This window comes from Morchella importuna, assembly GCF_003444635.1.
Source record: "Morchella importuna strain M04M26 chromosome Unknown Morimp01GS022, whole genome shotgun sequence".
Classification (NCBI taxonomy): domain Eukaryota; kingdom Fungi; phylum Ascomycota; class Pezizomycetes; order Pezizales; family Morchellaceae; genus Morchella; species Morchella importuna.
In genome coordinates, this window is record NW_025763419.1 from 119,278 (window position 1) to 139,121 (window position 19,844).

General features: G+C 47.1%; 5 protein-coding genes across 5 annotated transcripts; 4 read left to right on the forward strand and 1 right to left on the reverse strand.

Moving 5' to 3' along the window:
• Positions 1-2,061: 2,061 nt before the first annotated feature.
• LAJ45_07070 (uncharacterized protein) lies at positions 2,062-4,654 on the forward strand (the record flags this gene model as incomplete). Its single annotated transcript, XM_046116629.1, has 8 exons — positions 2,062-2,266; positions 2,377-2,592; positions 2,797-2,858; positions 2,920-3,156; positions 3,217-3,442; positions 3,509-4,072; positions 4,124-4,320; positions 4,379-4,654. The coding sequence occupies 8 exons, from the start codon at positions 2,062-2,064 to the stop codon at positions 4,652-4,654; spliced, it is 1,983 nt and encodes a 660-aa protein (XP_045970031.1).
• A 2,529-nt stretch (positions 4,655-7,183) lies between these two features.
• Positions 7,184-7,871, forward strand: LAJ45_07071 (uncharacterized protein; the record flags this gene model as incomplete). The annotated part of the gene is made up of 5 exons (XM_046116630.1): positions 7,184-7,220; positions 7,299-7,404; positions 7,483-7,492; positions 7,563-7,592; positions 7,791-7,871. 5 exons carry the CDS (start codon positions 7,184-7,186, stop codon positions 7,869-7,871), a joined length of 264 nt encoding a protein of 87 aa, XP_045970032.1.
• A 372-nt stretch (positions 7,872-8,243) lies between these two features.
• LAJ45_07072 (uncharacterized protein) lies at positions 8,244-9,592 on the forward strand (the record flags this gene model as incomplete). The annotated part of the gene is made up of 4 exons (XM_046116631.1): positions 8,244-8,277; positions 8,338-8,385; positions 8,444-8,526; positions 8,786-9,592. 4 exons carry the CDS (start codon positions 8,244-8,246, stop codon positions 9,590-9,592), a joined length of 972 nt encoding a protein of 323 aa, XP_045970033.1.
• Positions 9,593-11,947: 2,355 nt separating this feature from the next.
• Positions 11,948-14,217, reverse strand: LAJ45_07073 (uncharacterized protein; the record flags this gene model as incomplete). The annotated part of the gene is made up of 3 exons (XM_046116632.1): positions 11,948-13,701; positions 13,762-13,866; positions 13,968-14,217. 3 exons carry the CDS (start codon positions 14,215-14,217, stop codon positions 11,948-11,950), a joined length of 2,109 nt encoding a protein of 702 aa, XP_045970034.1.
• Positions 14,218-18,837: 4,620 nt separating this feature from the next.
• Positions 18,838-19,230, forward strand: LAJ45_07074 (uncharacterized protein; the record flags this gene model as incomplete). Its single annotated transcript, XM_046116633.1, has 1 exon — positions 18,838-19,230. One exon carries the CDS (start codon positions 18,838-18,840, stop codon positions 19,228-19,230), a length of 393 nt encoding a protein of 130 aa, XP_045970035.1.
• Between the last annotated feature and the right edge of the window lie 614 nt (positions 19,231-19,844).

A 19,844-nucleotide genomic window follows, 5' to 3' on the forward strand; every position in this document is an offset into this window, starting at 1 on the left:
GGAGGCACTTGCTTGTTGTCTCGGTCAACGGGGTGCTTTGGGAGATCATGCGGGTACTTGCTCCACGGGCAGGTTCCCTACAGGATTCTGGATATGTACCGGAGAAGATCAAGAGAAGATGTTTGTTAAGAAACCTTGAGATTGCTGAAATACTCTGTCGGCGTCGGGGATTGGAAGGGCGTAAGAAAACCTGGCCGTGTGGTCTCACGCCCACGCGTACAACTCTAACTTTGACAGTCTGTATGTAGTGGAGTTCCGTCAGATCAAGTCAGCAAGGCCGTTACCGTTACCTGTTTCCTCCACATTCTTTTTTTGATCTACGTGTCCACGTCTACATATGTGAGAAATTGTAGGTATGAATGCATGCAGTTACACGCTCCTTGAGATAATACAGGTACATGTATATATTTTTAAAGAAGCATATACAAGTACATACATGTTCACGAAGTTATTATTAATATCATTTTAGAATACATGTATGTATAATTAGATCGAGCAACATGAAATTCAAGAGAGTAGAGCAATTAGAGTAAATACATATACTGCGTACAGCGCTCACTTCCACCCAACATCATCGTTGCCCTTTATTTGTAGGAAGGCACCTAGAATACATGTATGTAGCTACATATAGCTGGTATATGTAGATATTGTGTTATGCGGGAATCCAAGATTACCTAGCTAGGCAGCAGTGCGTGTCAATCCCTGTCGCACGTGTATCTCTACATCTCTGCGATGATTCGTGAAGATAATGTGGACTTAGCTGTGCTCTACCCATTGTAGGTACCTATTGTTCTTGAGTGGGTGAAATGCCTACATGTAGAGCAGAGTGGAGTAGTCCATAAAAAGCAAAGGAAGCGCATACAGTCATTCAACACATATTAGATGAGCGCATAATTCTTTCAACATCGTGCATTACGACTATATCGGGGGGGAGGGTGGAGTAAGTGATGTCTCTTTTCTTATTTTAGGGCTCTTGAGGGGCCTTGTGAGGAAATAATAGTATAGGTTCTACACGTACAGTCGCTCACCTACTGACGGCGGATCCTGTCTGATGGTTCTGTTTGCCCTTGGCGTCCAAAACCTAACTCTTTTATTGGCCTCAAATCCCTGACCGCCATTAGACAGGATCCGCCTTCACCCCGTGAGTGACTGTATGTATGTAGAGAGGCGTGAGTGAATATACGGGCGAACACCTTGACAACTTCGCCTCCCTTGCTTGCTCGCTGCCCGTCCCTCCGTTAATTCTCTCGGCTCTCTCCACCCTCCGACTGAACATCACATCCACATCACGACCCATCTGGAGGAGCGTCATTGCAGCTGGCCCTCATCACCTCCCTCCCTCCCCCCCCCCCCCCCCCCCAGTCATCAATCCAACCATCGTCGTCCGTTACCTCCTCCATCAAATCCCTTCTCACTATCCCTTTCACGCCCCTTATACACTACAATAACTTCTTCACACCCCCTTCCTCGAGTCACCTAGCGTCTCCAGAAACTTCAGGAAGAAAAAGAAGAAGAAGAACTAGAAGAAGAAGACAGAAGGAGGGTTCACTTCTCTTACGTTCTTTCCACGGCTGAACACCCAACCCAATTCAGCAGGTTCTTTCTGAATTAATCACCGACAGTTTACCGAATTCTCTGGGGATTGTGCACCGTAGAGCCGATACAAGCCGGCTACTTTCAGCCTCGCGATTCTCCTGCTGCTTTATAACGATAATAGTCGTCTATATCGTGTTCTGCTGAATTCATGGAAGGCTGCAATTGAAAATATTGAAACTACTTCAATACGTTTCTGAGGATCGGCCGTTCTGTTTCGTTTAATCTTAGAATCTAGGCATAGCGCAACCCAGCTTGCTTAGCTCCCACACACCAAACCCTCAAGAAATTTCGACCTTCAAATCACACTCGCTACTACCCCCACCCCCGTCACCCGCTACCTACCCCTTTCTAGATCACAACTCTAGGTAGAAACATCGGCCTCGGATTAACAATAACAGCTCTTGACTGGACTGGTTTAATCGAAACAACTGTGAGATAAAGCTCAGGTACAAACAGAAGAGAATAATGGAGGGTGATTTGAACCTCTCGCAGGCGCTAGGGGGGCTGCGGATTGCAAATCAGACAGAGGACTCGCCTCCCCCGTCACCCCGTACGGGAACTTCGTCAAACTCAAACAACCCTTCTACTATTCATATCCCAGATCTTCACTCCTTTTATTCTCACCAAAACTACTCTGCAAATTCGCCAACAAGCAATGCGCCGGCTGGGAGTCAGTCTCCAAACTCATCTTTCGTCGGATCGCAGCATTCAGTGCCACCACCTCGCTCTACATACCCCCACCTACTCCGCCGTCAAGATCGAATTCCCAGTTTGCCCCAGGACCATATCAATCTAATGCATCCTCTGGCTACCCCTCGCAAAACATCTCGTCCTCCGCGTCGATCAATTCGAACCCTCAAATGTATCCTGACTATGCTCGCATGACTCGTGAGCCCTCGCGAGGATCATTATCAGGCCCTTCTGGAGCAGCTTCTAGACAGACACAAAGAGAGCGTTCCAACACAGACAGGTCCTACCGTCAATCCCATCCAACAGGTCCGTACCCCCCTCGTGTAGGAAGCAGCAGGGGAATACCACTCCCAGTAAGATCCGGTGGAGAAGAAGGAGGGGGAGGGGGAGGAGGAGGAATGTATAACGAGAATGGACCTCTCGCGAGTAGTGATGAATGGAAGGAGAAGGGTGCAGCTATGGGGATCCAAAAGGACGTCGATGCTAACGGGAACACGGTCACACGTGTAGTGAAGAAAGGGGTTAAAGATTTCAACTTTGGGAGAACTTTGGGAGAAGGAAGTTACAGTACTGTATGTTTAGAGTTTCGAAGAAAATATTCGATTTGTCCTCTTTTGGCTGACAATGTGATAGGTTGTTGCTGCTACTGATCGAACAACACTGAAAGAATACGCCATTAAGGTCCTTGATAAACGACACATCATCAAAGAAAAAAAGGTCAAATACGTCAATATTGAGAAAAACACCTTGAATAGGTTGGGAGAACATCCGGGGGTAGTACGATTGTATTATACATTTCAGGACGAGAGAAGTTTGTATTTTGTGCTAGATCTTGCGACGGGTGGTGAGCTTTTAGGTTTCCTGAAAAGGGTACGTTACAAATTCATTCAATATTTATCCCAAGCTGTGTAAAACTGATTAATTCTGAAGATGACTACTTTCGATGAAGAGTGCACTCGGTATTATTCTGCACAAATTTTGGACACAATTGAGTATATGCATATGAAAGGCGTTATTCATCGCGATTTGAAACCCGAAAATGTACTCCTCGACGACCAGATGCGCGTCAAGATAACGGATTTTGGAACCGCCAAGATTCTTGATCCACCAGAAAAGACAGGGGACGGAACGAATGGGGATTCAGCTAATGGTGCAGGTTCGTATCCTAATGACCAAACAGAAGGCGATGACGCGAAGGCAAATTCATTTGTGGGAACGGCAGAATATGTTTCTCCTGAACTTTTGACTTACAAGGCAGCTTGTAAGGCTTCTGATTTGTGGGCATTTGGATGTATAGTCTTTCAGTTACTCTCTGGACGACCACCTTTCAAGGCAGGGAATGAATATCAAACGTTCCAGAAAATTGTTAACCTGGAATACGAATTTCCAAAAGGATTTCCCCCAGTGGCGAAGGATTTGGTTGAAAGACTGTTGGTATTGGACCCTGCGAAAAGGCTAAGCATAGAACATATCAAAAACCACGAATTTTTTGAAGGGGTTGAGTGGGGTCGAAAACTTTGGAAACAGAAGGCGCCGAGGCTAAAGCCGTACGTACCGCCACCAACAGAAGCAAAAATAATCAAACTTGACGATTATGCCTCCGCATCTAACTCATCTCACCGGAATGGAGCATCATCGAATGGAGGGCCACCGGGCTCTAGGCCTCAGCCTCCTCGTGTTATAACCGAACTGGCACCACCAAGCCAGCTTGATATTGAATGGTCTCCAGTTTTGACTAGGTCTAATGAGCGGATATTGAAGCTGGGTAACGCTGTTGTACACACTAGTCCGGCACCTCATTCTCCGGATGGAAAGGGGGGTGTTAATAGTCATGTAGAAGCACCCAAAAAGTTTGCCCGGTTTTTTACTGGAAACAACAGCAAGAAGCGTCAAAGATTGGTGATGATTACAACCTGCGCCAGAGCCATCGTTGCAGCCTCGGGTGGTGATAAAAAAATGAAGATGGAAATCAACCTACAAGGGTCAGGCGTCATTGCGAGGAAGGTTACTGACAGCACTTGGGCTCTTGATACCGTAAGATCTGTTGCACAATTGGTTGCGGAATGGATAAATAACTGATGGCATTTTTCAGCGCGACAAAACATACACCTTTGAAGATCCAAAGACCTCAGCAAGCGAGTGGCTGGAAACAATAGATCGTGCCCGGGAAATCGCTAGTGCAAATCACCCACCAGACGATAGCTTTATGGCGAGCACCATGTCCAGCCCTTCATCTACCCTCACTCTCGAGGCAATCACCAGTCATTCACACCAACAAGCGCGTGGCACTGGTGACAGTGGCGATGGGCGAACAAACAAAAGATTTTCGAAAAGGAATTCTCGACACGGTTTAGCAGCGGTATTTTGACTGCGAGCGAGGAATTGAAGGGATATTTGTCCAGTGTGCATCACTGGGTGGGACTTTGGAGAACAAATGTGGATATATGCCGTTTCTCATTCTGTACTTTTTTTTTTTACCGGGCTAGGCGCAGTGTCAGTATTGTTGGTTGCTCTGGAACGATGGGATTTGCAAACACTTCTGTCAAAGATATCATTGTAAGGGTGTTTTGAGTATTTTTTATTTTTTGTTATTTTTTTGCGTGATCTCCCCTATGTCGTTAGAGGTCGTTTACTGCCTCTACTGCTACTACTCTTAGTGCTCTTAGTATCTGTGTGTTGATTACCTGATCTACTGCACGTTCAGGCGCTTTACATATATCTTGCGTATTTTTGATATCTTTTTTTTGTTGGTTCCCCTCGACATTGGTGGGATTTGGTAAGGATAGTACAGGTGGTTTTTTCTTTTTTTTCTTTCCCTTCTATCTATTTTTTAGGAGCACGGGTTACCTTTTTTCATGATTTCAGTACTTTGTCGATCTCTTTCCTTAATTTCCACACTCACAGACTGAGTTACATTTTCGTTTGTTATCCACTGTCTGCTTTTTCTTTTTAACAAAAGCATCATTTTGGATCGAGTTTGCCGTCCTTATTAGATGTTCATTGTTCGTTGTTGCTCATTTTCATCTTATTAGTACAACTATCCATCCAGCCTGGGAGTTTTATTTATTTATTTCCTTTATTCTGGGGGTTCATTTCAGTTTACTACACTAAATGCGTCATAAACGCCTCATTCACCACTCAGTTCCCTTTGTGAATGTACTTATCCACCAACGTAATGAGCCAGAATGGGAGAGCAGTTCTTATTCTTGGGCTTACTACATGCGGTGTTATAGTAGCCTCCATGAGGACGATCGTGGAAATAAGGGATAGGGAATTCGGGCTCGCAGAGCCATTATCAGTACAGTATGTTTACTTTTAGAGTACTCTTGCATGGTTGTATTTGTTTTTCTAGCACACTTTAATTATTTGGCATCGTATTTCGCCAAGCTCTTAAGAAAATTCTCACGTACATGTAGCTCATATGTATGGCGCGAGAAGGCATAGGGGGTGGGTGCGTCAACTTCAGAGGAACTTTTTTTGTATGGGAATTAGAGAAAATTCCACCGTCAGGCTAGGCGCTAGTACCATTATGGGGGTAGATCTCCCAATTCCTATAGATTGATTGGCTGCAAACGCCGAAGTTTACACACCTACCCACCATAGCTTCTCGAGCCATAGGTGTTGTAGACACCGCCAAGAACTGATTTGATTCTAACTAAAGGAGGATGCACATGTAGGTACTGCGGTATCCAGGGTAAATGAGAACAGCGAGAGGTGGAATTATTGTAGAAGCAGGGGTCTAAAAACAGGGTTTCTATGGCTGGGCAAGCCAATAGGACTCATCTCATACTTCTACAATAATCTTACCGCAAGCTGTAGAGTATGGCGATGTGGCTTGAGCTGTTATTTTGCTGCTTAGCTAGCTGATATGGGCCGCCATTTCAACTCACTTAGCCTGGGTTCCGTATTACACCCTAGCTCACTAGTTTTGAGGGCTTCATTTGTATATCCAAAAAAGCAGCGTCATCTGAATTCTCCACGGCTGGTGGATTTTTGTTTTGCTTCACTTCCGGCTCCTCGGATCTCGATCTTGACAGCTAGATGCCAACTATCGTAGATTCTATTTTTGAAACGGGAAGAAATCGCTTATATGCATACCTGGAAGAATATTATTGGAAGATTTCATCAAATCCTCAAGGCACAGCACGGCAAGAGATTCGAGTGATCGCTCATGAGGCACACTGAACGTCCATCCTGGTGTCCAAGCCTTGACGAGCGACGCACGTAGCTACGTCACCATTACTCGTGCATCGGCACTAGACAAATGTCTTTGAGAAGACAATGGAGGTATCCGACTGGATTGGAACTCCCGGGGGCTGGCTGGTAAGCTGGGGTTGTAATTGGACTGGAGAGCCCGGCCCGCATGGCAGAGCATGTATGTGGTTCGGGGAATATACCGTTGTTCATATTAAGCGGTTTTAGGGTGCAAGTTTAGTCGAGGGCAGGAGGTTAGATATTCATCACTGGATAGGTGCGGGTTGCGTTTAAGGTCTTTGAGTAGAGATCCCGGGTAGCCGCAGCCGCGGTCGTGGGGTTTGATCTTCCTCTGTTTACTGGGTATCGGTAATGAGGATACATAAGTACATATTAGACTGCGTTGTGTAGAGGAAGAGCTAGAGGAAACCCTAAATCGCACATATACCCATGAAGACACAAACATGAATTTTGCAATACTAGAATCGCACCGCTCGTACAGCTTGAAACTAAGAAACTTAGATTAGTTCGCCGGCCTAGACTTACATAATAGAGACATGACCCTCTGTTCTTCTTATCTCCCCACTACTCTGTTGGAATTGTTATCTTCTGCACGAGCATCATGAGCGTTCGAGCTTTTGCTTGATATTCCTTTGTCTATGCTATCAACTTCCCTTCTAAAGTGTGAGCCCTACCCATCAAAATGATAATGTTTATCAAGTGGTGGAACACTGATATTTGTACGAACAGAATGAGGAGTGCCAAGGCGTGAGGGGTCTGTTAATCCTAGGGCAACAAACACCTCGAATCCTGCCAAGTCTCATCACACTTCAACACCTATCTCTCGAACGCTTTATTTCTGCTTAGAGAAATCGACAATCTGTATGCATCTTTAGAGGCCGGTGAGGTACCGTTTTTGTTCTAGTAAGTGTCGATGTTGCTTGTGTAGCCTCGAAGGCTCAGCAAAACTACTAGAACATCTAGATCTCTGACCTTGATCAGTTTCTCGGAGGTAGCAGATAGACGTGGGGCCCTATATACACCTTTTGATCACTGGACTCCTTCCATCTTACGCTTCCAAGTTCCGAGGGTCTAACATCTCACTTGAGGAGGTGGGTTTAAATTTGCTATCTCCTTTAGTTAGTTATACGAGGGTATGAAATCAAGAGAAGGGGTATGATACATGCAATCCTTTTCTATCTCACACTCATGCAAGGGGCATGTCTGCTCATTATATCATATATCGAGTCTTTTATATATCGATATATACATACCTGTCCCGCAATCGATAATCTAACAGCAGTACACAGGACATAGGAAGAAGACATAACAGCACATCCGCAGGCTGCTTCCGGATATCGCGGATTGAATTTTCAACTCCTGAGGATTAACTAAGGGTTTTATCTCTAGTGGTGTGAGAGGATAAATCATCAACCATCGGATACCCGGGTTGATACCGTACGAGGTTCCTCAAGAAGCAAGCTTTTGCCAAGTGCAGGGGAAGTCTTTCTTCGGACCACCTGGGACGAGCTAGTAAGTCTAAAACTCAAATTTGTTCGACGGTTATGGTTAACCAGAAGGCGTTGTTCTATCGGTACCGGGTATTTATATATCCTTGTAATTAAAGTAAAAAAAAACGAGCCGTGTTCCTGACTCATTGGAAGCGCTGGTGGCAACATGATCACAGGGGCGTCTGAGTGAGGAAGGTATATATGAGCTTGCCTTTTATTTGCGTCCTTTTTGTGGGGCTGATAGATGTGACGATGTTTATGGGGAGAGAACTGAAGGCCGTACCAGGTGAGTTTGGGTGCCTACAGACACGGTTGACCTTCAACAAAAATGCTGAGGAGATCAAAGACAAAGAGGAGACCTTCTCGTGGGCCCACAAGCCTGGTCGTCGGTATAGTTTAGTGTATGCCCCAATTGAGATCAACAATCTTATATCTAACTGCAACTGTTGAAGAAGAGTCACACTTGCTAGCGAACCCCACGCCCCTATCTCGGCTACCTCGGATCTCTGCTCCCTTTCCTAGAAAATCATTTAGGGTGAGTGATCAAATATTAAGTTTGCATTAGTGCCATAATAAAGATATAAAGTCTCTATCATTTCCTCCTCTTTTTTTTGCCCTTCTTCATCGAACTCACTCTTTCGACAGACAACTTTAATTCCGTCCGATCCCCCCCCACATTCGTTTCACGAAATAAACCAGCGTTCAACTATCGCTATCCATTCGTTATTAATTAATCAACCAATTCAATTGCACTTGCATTTATCTAATAATCAATAAAACCTTTCAAAATGCAGTACCGCACCTCAGCCCTCGTTGCCCTCTTCTCCGCTACCACCGCCCTTGCCTACCTCGACTGCGGCGGCGGCCGTGCACCTCCTAAGACCACCGTCCCTGGCTGCCCCGGATATGTTGACCCTGCAACTGTCGTCCCAACATCAACTGTCGCCCCAACATCAAGTATCGAATACAATAATTATAATACTGATGACACCAGCAATTATTCCTTTGAATACGGCACTATCACCGCCGAAGGCTCTGTCGTCACTGATCAGCCTGAGGTTGGGGCGGCTGCCAACGAATACTACAGTCTTTACGTAGACCCTGATGCAGTATCCGGATGCAACTGCAGAGGATATCTTTGTCAATATGCCACTCCTGGATGTGTAAACTTGGACGCTTCCAGCACCATCACCGCCAATCCTGGATGGGAGACTAAGACCTTCGATGAAGATGCTTACTCCTCGTACATCAAGACCGCTTCATCTCCCAATGGAGAGCTCTCCCTCGATGGTTACAGAATCGAATTGATAACGCCCGTCCCAAGCGCCTCTGGCTACGCCGATAGCACTACCACCAAGACCGGAAAGGCCTCTACCACCGCAACTGGATCCGGATCTGCTACCGGGGCTGCTGTTACCACTATGGCGACATCAACGTTTGCGGCATCTTCCTCCCAGGCTGCCTCTAACTCTTCTTCTAATGGAACTTTATCATCGACTGATACAATCATCACAAACACAAACTCGGCTTCCACAATCTCTGGAATGACCAGTCTGGTTGCTCTGTTGATTACTGGGGCCGCAGCTATTGTTGTGTTGTAAGCAAATGATGTGTATGGGGTTTATGAGGCGGGAGTATATTTTGATGGAGCTTTTTTTTAATGAGTGGGATGGGTTGATTTTTTTCGGTACTTTATTGTTGATATTTGGTTTTGGCAGTTTGGGGCTGTGCTTGAAATGTACATACCTGCACGCTCGACTATGTATGTATTTAATTTTATATAGCGCATACCTGGACTCTCGAGAAGAATATCAACATGCTTTGGAAAATATTTGCAACTTACTATGAGCAGAGCGAGTGATAGTAGCACATAGACTGACATAATCTCCGCAATAATTACAGCAAGGTAAAGCCATACCGGGGGGCAAAATTATATTTAATTTAAGTCCCTAGTCTAGTTGGTCATGAGGGAGGGCCGGATCCAGCTGCACATAGTGCCCGATAGGACAGGCTTTCCAACACTCTAAAGGTTTTAAAGTTCTCACGTTAGGTTGAGCATCTGTATGAGTTTTGCTTTTTTTTAAAATTCCAGAAGTTTCGTATGGGCTGGGCTTTCGTTTGCCTTAGGTTTTTTTTGTAGACCGAGACGGTATTTACGAATTTGTTCAGTTTCATACATCGTCTTTATACATTCTTCGTATTCTCACCAATACAAATTAAAGTTCCAAGTATTAACTGACTCTACCCATACATACTCTGAGCACTATAAGGTAGAGGACGTCAAATGATATCCCCTGGGGAATTGCAGACATATTATCTCACTCACATCAACCCTAACCCTTGGGCTTGGTTCCGTCTATCGATTGGGATGGCTCCGCACCTTCTATTAACCCCCGAAATAAGAAAATTACCAAAAGTAATGACCAATCTAGAAAATCAACAAAGCTGGGGATCTAATGGTCGTTTTAGTTTCCACTTTCTAATTTCGTTTCATGGTGTAACAGAAGTAGGGTCGGTCGCAAAGCAAAAACACACCACTCGCAACACAACCACATCATAAAAAGGGCCAACTCCACCACCGCTCCCCCACGATACCAGAGGAAACAAAATCCAAAATGTAAGAATGGAGGCGCGGGGAATCGAACCCCGGACCACCTCTATGCTAAAGAGGTATTATACCACTAAACCACGCCCCCATTGGGAAATAAGCTATTTCAAATGATTATAGCAGTCATTTTTAGCTAAGCATTACAGATATGGTTAGCGCAGGGCATATAAGGCTTAGCGGGCTTCGGAATTCGCGGCTAGCAGCCGGTTATCGCGGGCGATTGAGAGTTCATGATTGAAAACACTTTTGTGCTATCTGGTGGGGTGGAACGTGGAGGGTAGAAACTCTAGTAACGCCTACTCAACGTACGTACACGAAATTGCTTAGGTCTTCCATGCTTCTTATTCGAAACGATAAATAGAGCACATACTTTGTACCCAGTGTTTTTATCCCCTCGCAAAACGCTGCCCACCGCTAAAGTTGGCCGGCGCGCACAAAGTAGGCCAGGGAACGTAATCCTCTTCCGTAAACCAGATATACTGTCAGAAAGTTGGGGTTAGCAAGTAAGCAGAGAACGTAACCTTTTTCCATATATAGATCATTTGCTCTGAGGGCGCGGGTTAGGCTTAGTAAGCAAGTCGAGCAACCCTTGTCCATAAACCATTTGCTGGCCGGGGGTTAGGGCTCGTAAATAAGTCCCTCTTCCATAAACCATTTACTCTGATCCAGAAGGTTAGGGTTAGCAAGTAACTGCAGAGAACGTAACCTTGGTCCATAAACCGTTTGCTCCGACTGATATCGCGCCTAGGCTTTTTATTATCTTGATTTTCTTATATTTCACTAAAATTACATTAACCCTCTATTATATTATATCATTAGAAATATGGGTTAATATCGATCGACAGACATACAAAGGAGAAATTCGAAAACTACATGTATCCATTTATAGCCTCTGGATTGTACACAATAAACGAATTATCATAGTACTATCATTCCTGCACACGGAAAATCGTGTTACTATAAGAAACACGATTTTCTCCGCTAACCACCAGGTATAGGGTTAGGACACTTAGGACAAAGAATCTCTTCTTTAAGCGCACGGTTATTTCTGTCTCACCGGCTTAGAGCTTTTTAATTTGCGGTCCAGGCCATTAGGGGAAACTGAGGAGGACAAAGAAATCTACAAATGGAAGAGGAAGCAAAAGCGGCGAGCCCTGTAAAATTAATTAATTTATCAACTAAGCGGTTAGCAATCATCTATTATACAAAAACAAAGCACAACTCTACCCAGCGTCCAATCGCCCAAATCTACACCACCATACTTAATTAATGAATTAAACAAAAAACAAAAAAACACCACCATACTTACCCCCGCGGCCCGAGTGACACCCCATGACGCACCCCACACCTACAAATGCGGCACGCCCACACTCGCCATCGCCAGAGACACCACGCTCGCCACGCCCTCCCCCAATATCAGCCCGCTCGCCAAAATCACCAATGTCGTCTCCTCGCCTTTCCACCACCACGCCACCCCTCCGCCCACGGCCCTCGCCAGCGTGAAACTTGGGACATTATACATGCCCACGGCCACGGCGATACCGCCTGGCACCCACTCCCTCCACCTTGACCCCTTCAGCCCCCACCCCCTCGCGAGCGTCGCTGCCGCACCCGCCGCAGCAGCAATACACGCCGCGGTCCACGCGCCCTTGGGAAGCCCCTCGCCGCTGACGAGCCGTGCACAGTCCACCCACACGTATGCTGTGGGCACCTGGAAGAGCTCGCCGGGAACGGGGTAGACCGTTGTGTAGAGCCTGTAGACCACGGCGGAGACCACCGCACCAGCGACGGAGCCGATGAGCTGGCCATGGAACTGGGCGCGCGGCGAGGCGCGGAGGAGGTAGCCGGTTTTGAGGTCCTGCATGATGTCGCCGGCCTGCTGTGCGCCGGCCTCGGAGATGGCGCCGGCGACCAGGTTGGTGAGCACGTTGGGGGTGATGAGGGCGAATAGCAGCTGCGTGAGCTTGCTGATGCCCGACACGGGGTTGAGGTCTGTCTGGCCGAGCGCGCGCACGCCCATGATGGAGAGGAGGAGTGCGAGGGTGAAGGCTATGAGGGTTGCGGGGAGGGGGACGGTTGGGAAGACGAGAGTTGTGGAGAAGATGCAGAGGAGGCCAGAGAGGAAGAGGCCAATGATGACGGTCTTGTTAGAGACGAGGTGCGAGGGCGGGAGGTCTTCCGGTTCCTCCTCTTCGGCAGGGTCGTGGTGCGGCTTGCGGGGGCGCCGGTGGTGCAGTGTCCCGGCGACAGACTCGTAGGAGCTGTTCTGCGCGCCGTCTTCGCCTTCGTCGCCGCCCTGCAGAAGCCGCTGGTAGGATCCGGATCCCCCGTCGCCGCGCCGCCGCATCGCCATGACCGCGCGCACCGCAGGCTCCAGCACCAGCCCGCCGAGCGAGATAACGCTGTCGCTGAGCATGATTGCAAGACTTACCCACACGATCCAGCCGCGGCTGCCCTTTGCCCAGTCGTCGACTGGCCCGGGAGCCCAGCCATTGTGTTTCGCCAGCGGCGACAGCACGCCCCATCCCACCACCGCCCCGAGCAACATGTGCAGCGTCGTCGAGGTGCCCATGATGATGCCCTGCCCCACATATGCCGGGCTCGGGTTCAGCGCCCACAGCCAGTGCGTTGCGAGCCCCCGCCCAAACACCGGGAGGTTGCGCAGCACAGGGACGAAATAGGAAGCAAGCGTGTAGGCCGCGCTCACGCAGAAGGCGCCGCCGAGGAGCCGTGTCTTGGATTTCCAGCTGCGGGCGTGGTCCTCGGTGCTTGGTGGGCGCTCAGGTTCGGTGCTGGGGGAGGAGGATGATGCGACGAGGTTGCGGGTGTCCTTGCCGTGGAGGACGGCGATCATGAGTGCTGTTGCAGTGCCGCTGGGGAATGGGAGCTTCTCTTTGACGATGACCTGGCGGCGCAGCGGGACAGCGAAGAAGACGCCGAAGAAGGCAACGCCGATACTCCATAGGATGAGCTTTGGGATGGAGATGTGGAGGGGTCCGCCCTCGGAGGGGAGGAGAAGGGTTTCGAGGGCGGGGATCACACCGACGAAGCCGGCGGAGAGTGGCATGGAGCCCACGGCGACGGCGACGGTCTGGACGAGCACTGGTTATGGGTAAGTTTGGGCTGACTGACTGCGCTGGGGGTGTATAGGGGGACAATTACCATTCTCGGTGGGTGTGAAGGGGTACGAGAGGTGCGCGGAGAAGGTCTTGAAGAGCGCGAACCCGATCAAGGAGGAGGGCATGGACATCATGGAGACCCAGCCGGCTATAGGAGGAGAGACGATTTAGCTAGTTGGTATTGGTGGAAATGGAGATATACAAATCTAGAGATATGTATGCACCACCCCTGGGGAAGAGATCACTAACTCTGCAGGCCAAAATACATGTTTGAGAAGTTCACAATCGTGCCAACGAGGAGGCCCACGCCGACTGCGCGCGTTGTGAACTGGCGCGTGTCTACCTTCTCTTCATTCTCGAGCCGTGGGTCTGTACCTGTGTCTGTGTGGACTGCTGTTGGTGCGGTGAGGCTCTCCATTTCGACGTCTGTGTCTGGTGGTGTGAAGTGGAGAGAAGAGGAAGAATGAGAGCTGGATGGCGTAGACGTCTCGGAGTCCATTCCTTTCCCTTTCCTTTCCTATTCTAATCTCTGATTAACAAGCAACCGGTGATCGGGTTCTAGCGCTGTATTAGGGGGGATTATTCTCCGTGTTGGGGTTATCGATAAGGGTGCATTATTAACAAAGTTAGCAGCCTCTTCACTCACATGACGCTATAGAGGTTCCGCCGAGTGCCAGGCAGGGAAGGTTAGGATGATCTATGATCTAAATAGGGTAGATAGAGAACGATCTAGGAATCTGTGTTACTTCGTAGAGCAGGGTACATAGACTGTGGTCTCCGAGAGATCTCCCCGAGATGCTCTTCCTCCTCTGGATGAAGATCGATAGGTATCCTCCCCAAAGTAGACATGTCAGAACCCGCCAACACCAAGATCGTAAAAGATGAAGAGATGTGCATATTGCAGGGGCCATGACGCCACCGTTCTAGGAATATAAACCCTAGCCCTAACCAAGTAGTACTCTACATACTCTGCGTGCATTCCGATGGCTGTAGCAAGACCAAACTATTGGGAGAAGAGACGATGATGAGATTAACAGGACTACTACATGGCCAGAAAGCTTTATACGATATAATTGAGGACAGTTTGTCACGTCTCGCCCGCCTCAAGTCCACGGCTGTCTCGTGCCCAGCCAGTGTTAGTCTTGGCGCCAAGGCTCGTACCTCACGGAGCTTGTTCGTACATATAGTTAGAAAAGTGCACACCCGAACGGCTCCTTCGGGTAAGCAGCTAGCAGTATTTCCCAGCTATGAGTCGCCGCCTTGTCGCGGTTTCATACACCGGGGAACCGAGATGAGACAGCTAGGCTACCTATCGGTACCGCCCAGGCGTTCGTCGGGGCGGGGCCGCCGTCAATCTGGCTTCCTACTAGTGGTCAGCTTATCTAGAGTATCTACGCTTTACCTGCATTCCGTTATCAATTGTACTTCCGTGGCCGGGCTGGAGAAAGGGGAATCATCCCCTTGCAGCAAGAGCTGGGCACTCTTATAGTCCAGGCTGTTGGGGCTGTCGAGAATATGGTTGGGGACACCTAGAGACGGAAGGGTGCGACATTGGTCCCCAGTGAAGATCACCTTCCTAGTCTAGTAATTACTTAGCACCAAATCGCACCGAAAATGCCAAGACAGTAGATTTATGCCAAGATATTGGCCAGCATCAGTGGTCTATTCCCAATCGGGTAATTATGTACTAAAGTACTTCCTAATCGGGTAATTATTGGTGTGGAAGTGCGACATTCAGTCAGCCTCTCACCAAAAACCCAACTTTTAGAAACTCAATAGCTCAACAACCACAACAGATAAAATTAATTGGGCTCTGTTACAGTGTTATTTATCTCTTTCTCTATTACTCTACAGAGCCATTTTAATTTTAATGTGTTGTGGTGGCTGGCCATTAAGCCTCGAAGTTCGGCAACTTTGACACTCCGGCTCAAGGTGTCCCCAACCATATTCGCCTGAATTATATCTAGATTCGAGAATGTTCGCCTTGAGGATGGAAAGTTGCATCTAGACTCTCGAGGCCTGGGATGGGATTGGATGAAGAACACATCTATATTCTCGAAGGCAGGGCAGGGATGGGCTGGGCTGCGGGAATAGGTACTGACGTTAACATGGCTGTGGGTTTTCATCTACTAATCTATCAGATAGCTACCCGCAATGTTTCCTGGAAATCATTGGCCAGGATAGCTACCAAATCCCAAAAGCACTGAAAGTTTATGAAAATGTCTCCGACACTAATAGCTCACCACCACGGAAACGTTTTAAACACTCGAAACCTAGGCCGGTCCCTGTGAACGCGAGACACATAGAGTAGAGTACTCATGCTTTAGGGCCTCCGCTCAGCCATGGTCATGGTGGGAGAGGGTGGAAAAAATGCTCGTATATATGACCTAAAGATGCATTACATAATTGGCTTCTGCGTTGATTGGCTACATAAGACTTCATGACTAATAGTGGCATAGGGCGTCTGTCTATGGCTGGGTGTGCCTAAGCACCTATTGGGTCGATATGCTATGCATACTCAATCAGGCGATTGTGAACACGAGACCACAAAGTGCACTTGTATCCACTACGGACTTCGAGGATGTTGCTCAAAATACCGTAAGGGAAAAAAAAATTATAAAAAGGCCCCATTCTCCCGTATAAGTATTCAATGGAAACCGCAGTTTCTGGTGCTTCTTCTTTTCTGCATGGCCGTGAGCACTCAGGTGGTCTGAGTAAAGTGGGGTATAAAGCCGTGAAGGTGCCGCCTTGCAATGGTGGGGGGACTCGCTTTACGGGTATCAGAACCTTGATAGTTGTGAGAAATCAGAAGTAACGGTTACCTGAATTGTGTGTAAGTGCAATGGCAAGAGGCACTGTCAGGTATCGATCGATTATATGGACATATCGATACAATCTGGATAGGTCTAAGAGTGTCCAGTCCTCTACACTATCTATCTTCAGTATCGAAAAGAAAGAAGAAGAGGGGTGGCAAGGCCTTGTAAAAAGATACTTGCACCTCAATAAAAGGATACCAAACACCACCAGTCGGTCCAATTTGAACAGCACCCAATCCGATTCCAAACTGGTAGCACTGGTATAGTTCGATCTTCCATTTTGACCGGGGCAGACTGGATAGGGTCAATGCGACCGATCAGAAGTATAATACAATGGTGGTAGCCTCAGATCTTTTGCACAGCCCCCGGGATCTTTACTTGACTATGTCATTTTCTACCAACCTAACAGAAAGCTTTCAACTTTAGGCATGCATTCTCCGCAACAGGTATTAATACATGCAGAACTGCAAACACACGAGTAGGGCTGTCAATAGAGGCTTTAGGCCAACGATCAATTTTGAAAAATGCTATTCGCCATCCAGCAAAATAATCCCTGCAACCATCAATTTTGACCAAAATTGATAGTTGGCCTAAAGTTTCTAATACGCGAAAATCAGCCTGACCGTGATCATTGATGAGCATAGGAAAAATCTTCTAGAAGTCTTATGACAGCCGGGGCCTTGAAATAAAGCAAATAGGTTTTTCGGTTTCTAAACGTATGTCATGACGGAATCCTATCACGCAGGTATTTTTTCGTTAGTTTGGGAAGGCTCAGATCTTGAGCTCTTGATTATAGGATTTCAATGTTCGCAATCATGAAAGCACCAAACCATACTTGACCATAATGATGGCCACACAGAATCCGCTTTCACCCCATGAGCAAGTGTATAATGGAATGCCGGATGATATGTCATGATCCCGCGTGCTGCATGCATCATAATATATTATCAATCAACGCGCACCGCCACACCGAAAAAGCAGGGGATGCTATACATTAGGTTACTCTAGCTCCCACGCCGGAGGACCTCCGCAATCACTAAACTATAGTACCGGGTAAGTACTATCTAATATGGCCATGGAAGCTCGACCCATCCTCGAGACACATATATACATGTAGCCAAATACGGTTATTTCTGGTTGCTTTATGTAAGGTTGGAAGATCTTAAGTGATTGTTGTACTACGTGCCTTTCAATGTGCCTTGCAAGTGACCGGCCATGAATTAGGCCAGATGTAACAGGATATACAGTGAGGGGTAATATTATATGGTACGGAGTGTAGGATCGAAGGCTTAGGGATAGATTAAGTGTTTGGTGATAATGCACTACGCTCCGAAATCACGCTGGGGGCCGTTGAGAATAAGTGATACAAATTACTAGATCAAGGCTCCCTGTCTTGGTAGTACCTGTGTACGTGTAACGTAAAAGTTGGCAATATCCATGTATCGTCGCCAACTTAAGCGTTCGCCTATGTACTTGGTAGCTATAGGTGTATACTACATATAGGTCGTAGAGAAGAGATGTACATACTACATGTATATATCTCATTAGATTAACGGAGACTGAGTGATTTTTGTGCTCCATCGAGCTGTCAACCTGCTTCCAGCCCTATTATATCTAAGATGAAATCTTTGCCTAAAATATTGAGGTTTAAGTAAGTCCATGTCACATCAGTAGTACGATCACAGTTGCAAGAGAGAATCCGAATGTCCTTGGGCACAGATACACCTGCACTCAGCCCCCTAACCACTAACTGCACATGCAAGCCTATCATGGCTCGTTAACCGGCCTATATGTAACCTACACGGTGACCCGGCTGGGGTATTCTTAAGCGAGGTTTAACTGTATTCCCGATTAGTCCTGTGAACTAATTGGTTAATCGCTACACAATGATCAGGGCACGGGCTAGTATAGCTCGCAAAACTTGCTAAGAAAGGATGATCAAGATTGGGGGGAAAGGTGCACATGTATAAAGTTAGGCTAATGTGTCCTGAATTCAAAGACTCACAGATTATAGCAGAAGCAGTTCGCACAACGTACGGAATAACAATTTACACGCGCAGACCTCGAGCTAGATTTTAAATTGAGTCAATTCAATTCAGTTTGCTGCGGATACTATCGATCGGTCTACTACTACTACTATACTAGATATATAAACTACTTCATCCCGATATCAACAAAAAAAAATATCATACCATACCAATCACTACCTATTTCTGCTCATCTAAAACCTATATCGATATCATATCTCTACAATCCGCCATAGATCCAAACGTACCAATCGAATTAAAACAATAACCATTACTATGCATATGTCCAATCCCACATTCCATACTCTTGTCCTACTCCTCCTTACCCACCTCGACCTCACGGATGCTGCTCCTGTCTTCCTCAGCAAACGTAAGGGTGGGGGTGGAGGGGGTGGTGGAGGCGGTGGAGGCCGATCCAGCGGCTTCAGTGGCGGTGGAGCCGGCTATGCCGGAAGTAGCAACAACGATGACTTGACTTGGAAAATTATCGTCATCGTTGTTAGCATCGTCCTCCTTCTGATCTTCCTATGGTGGTTCCTACCCTACTATGTGTTCCCGAGATATGAGTGGTGGCAGAGACGGGTGGAGAGGAAGAAGGAATTGGCGGCGATAAAGGCACAGAGGAAAGAGGAGGAAAAGAGAAAGCTCCAAGGCATGGGGCAAGGGTAGTCGTGGTGAAGGTTGGGAGGCCCCGGGGGGGGGGGGGGGGGGGGGGTTCTGATACATTTTTTTTTTGGACGGAGTTTCTGTTTTCCTTTAGTTTTCCTTTCGTTTTCTAGATCTATGATGACTTTATGCTTAATTACGGAATTTGATTTTGCATGCATGTCACCTGCATACACGGGGAGTTTTTAGTACGTATAACGAGAGGCTTTTTATATTTTATTTTTTCTAAATTTTTCTCTACGCTTTCTACATCTATAGAGTTTTTCCTAATATTAATTTTGGAAAGAAAAAAAATCACATGACCATATATACAGAATATATCTGAGAACATTATAGTTCCTTGCGCGTCGTAGCATCCATCAGGCCATGATCATGACCGGTGCCAAGCATTAACAGCCCATACCACGCCTCTCCGCGTCTCAGATCTCTTTTGCGCAGTTTTGAAAAACGAATTTGATATCATGATCATGACGTAGATAAATAAACCGGGATTCAAAAGAAAGGCTTGTAATTGGTGGTTAGAAAGTCTCACCAAATCTGGCGTGATCAGCAAGGCGTGTAGCAACAATTAGTACAGGTTACAAGGCGGGATCATGAGGAATCACTCCGCACTGAAG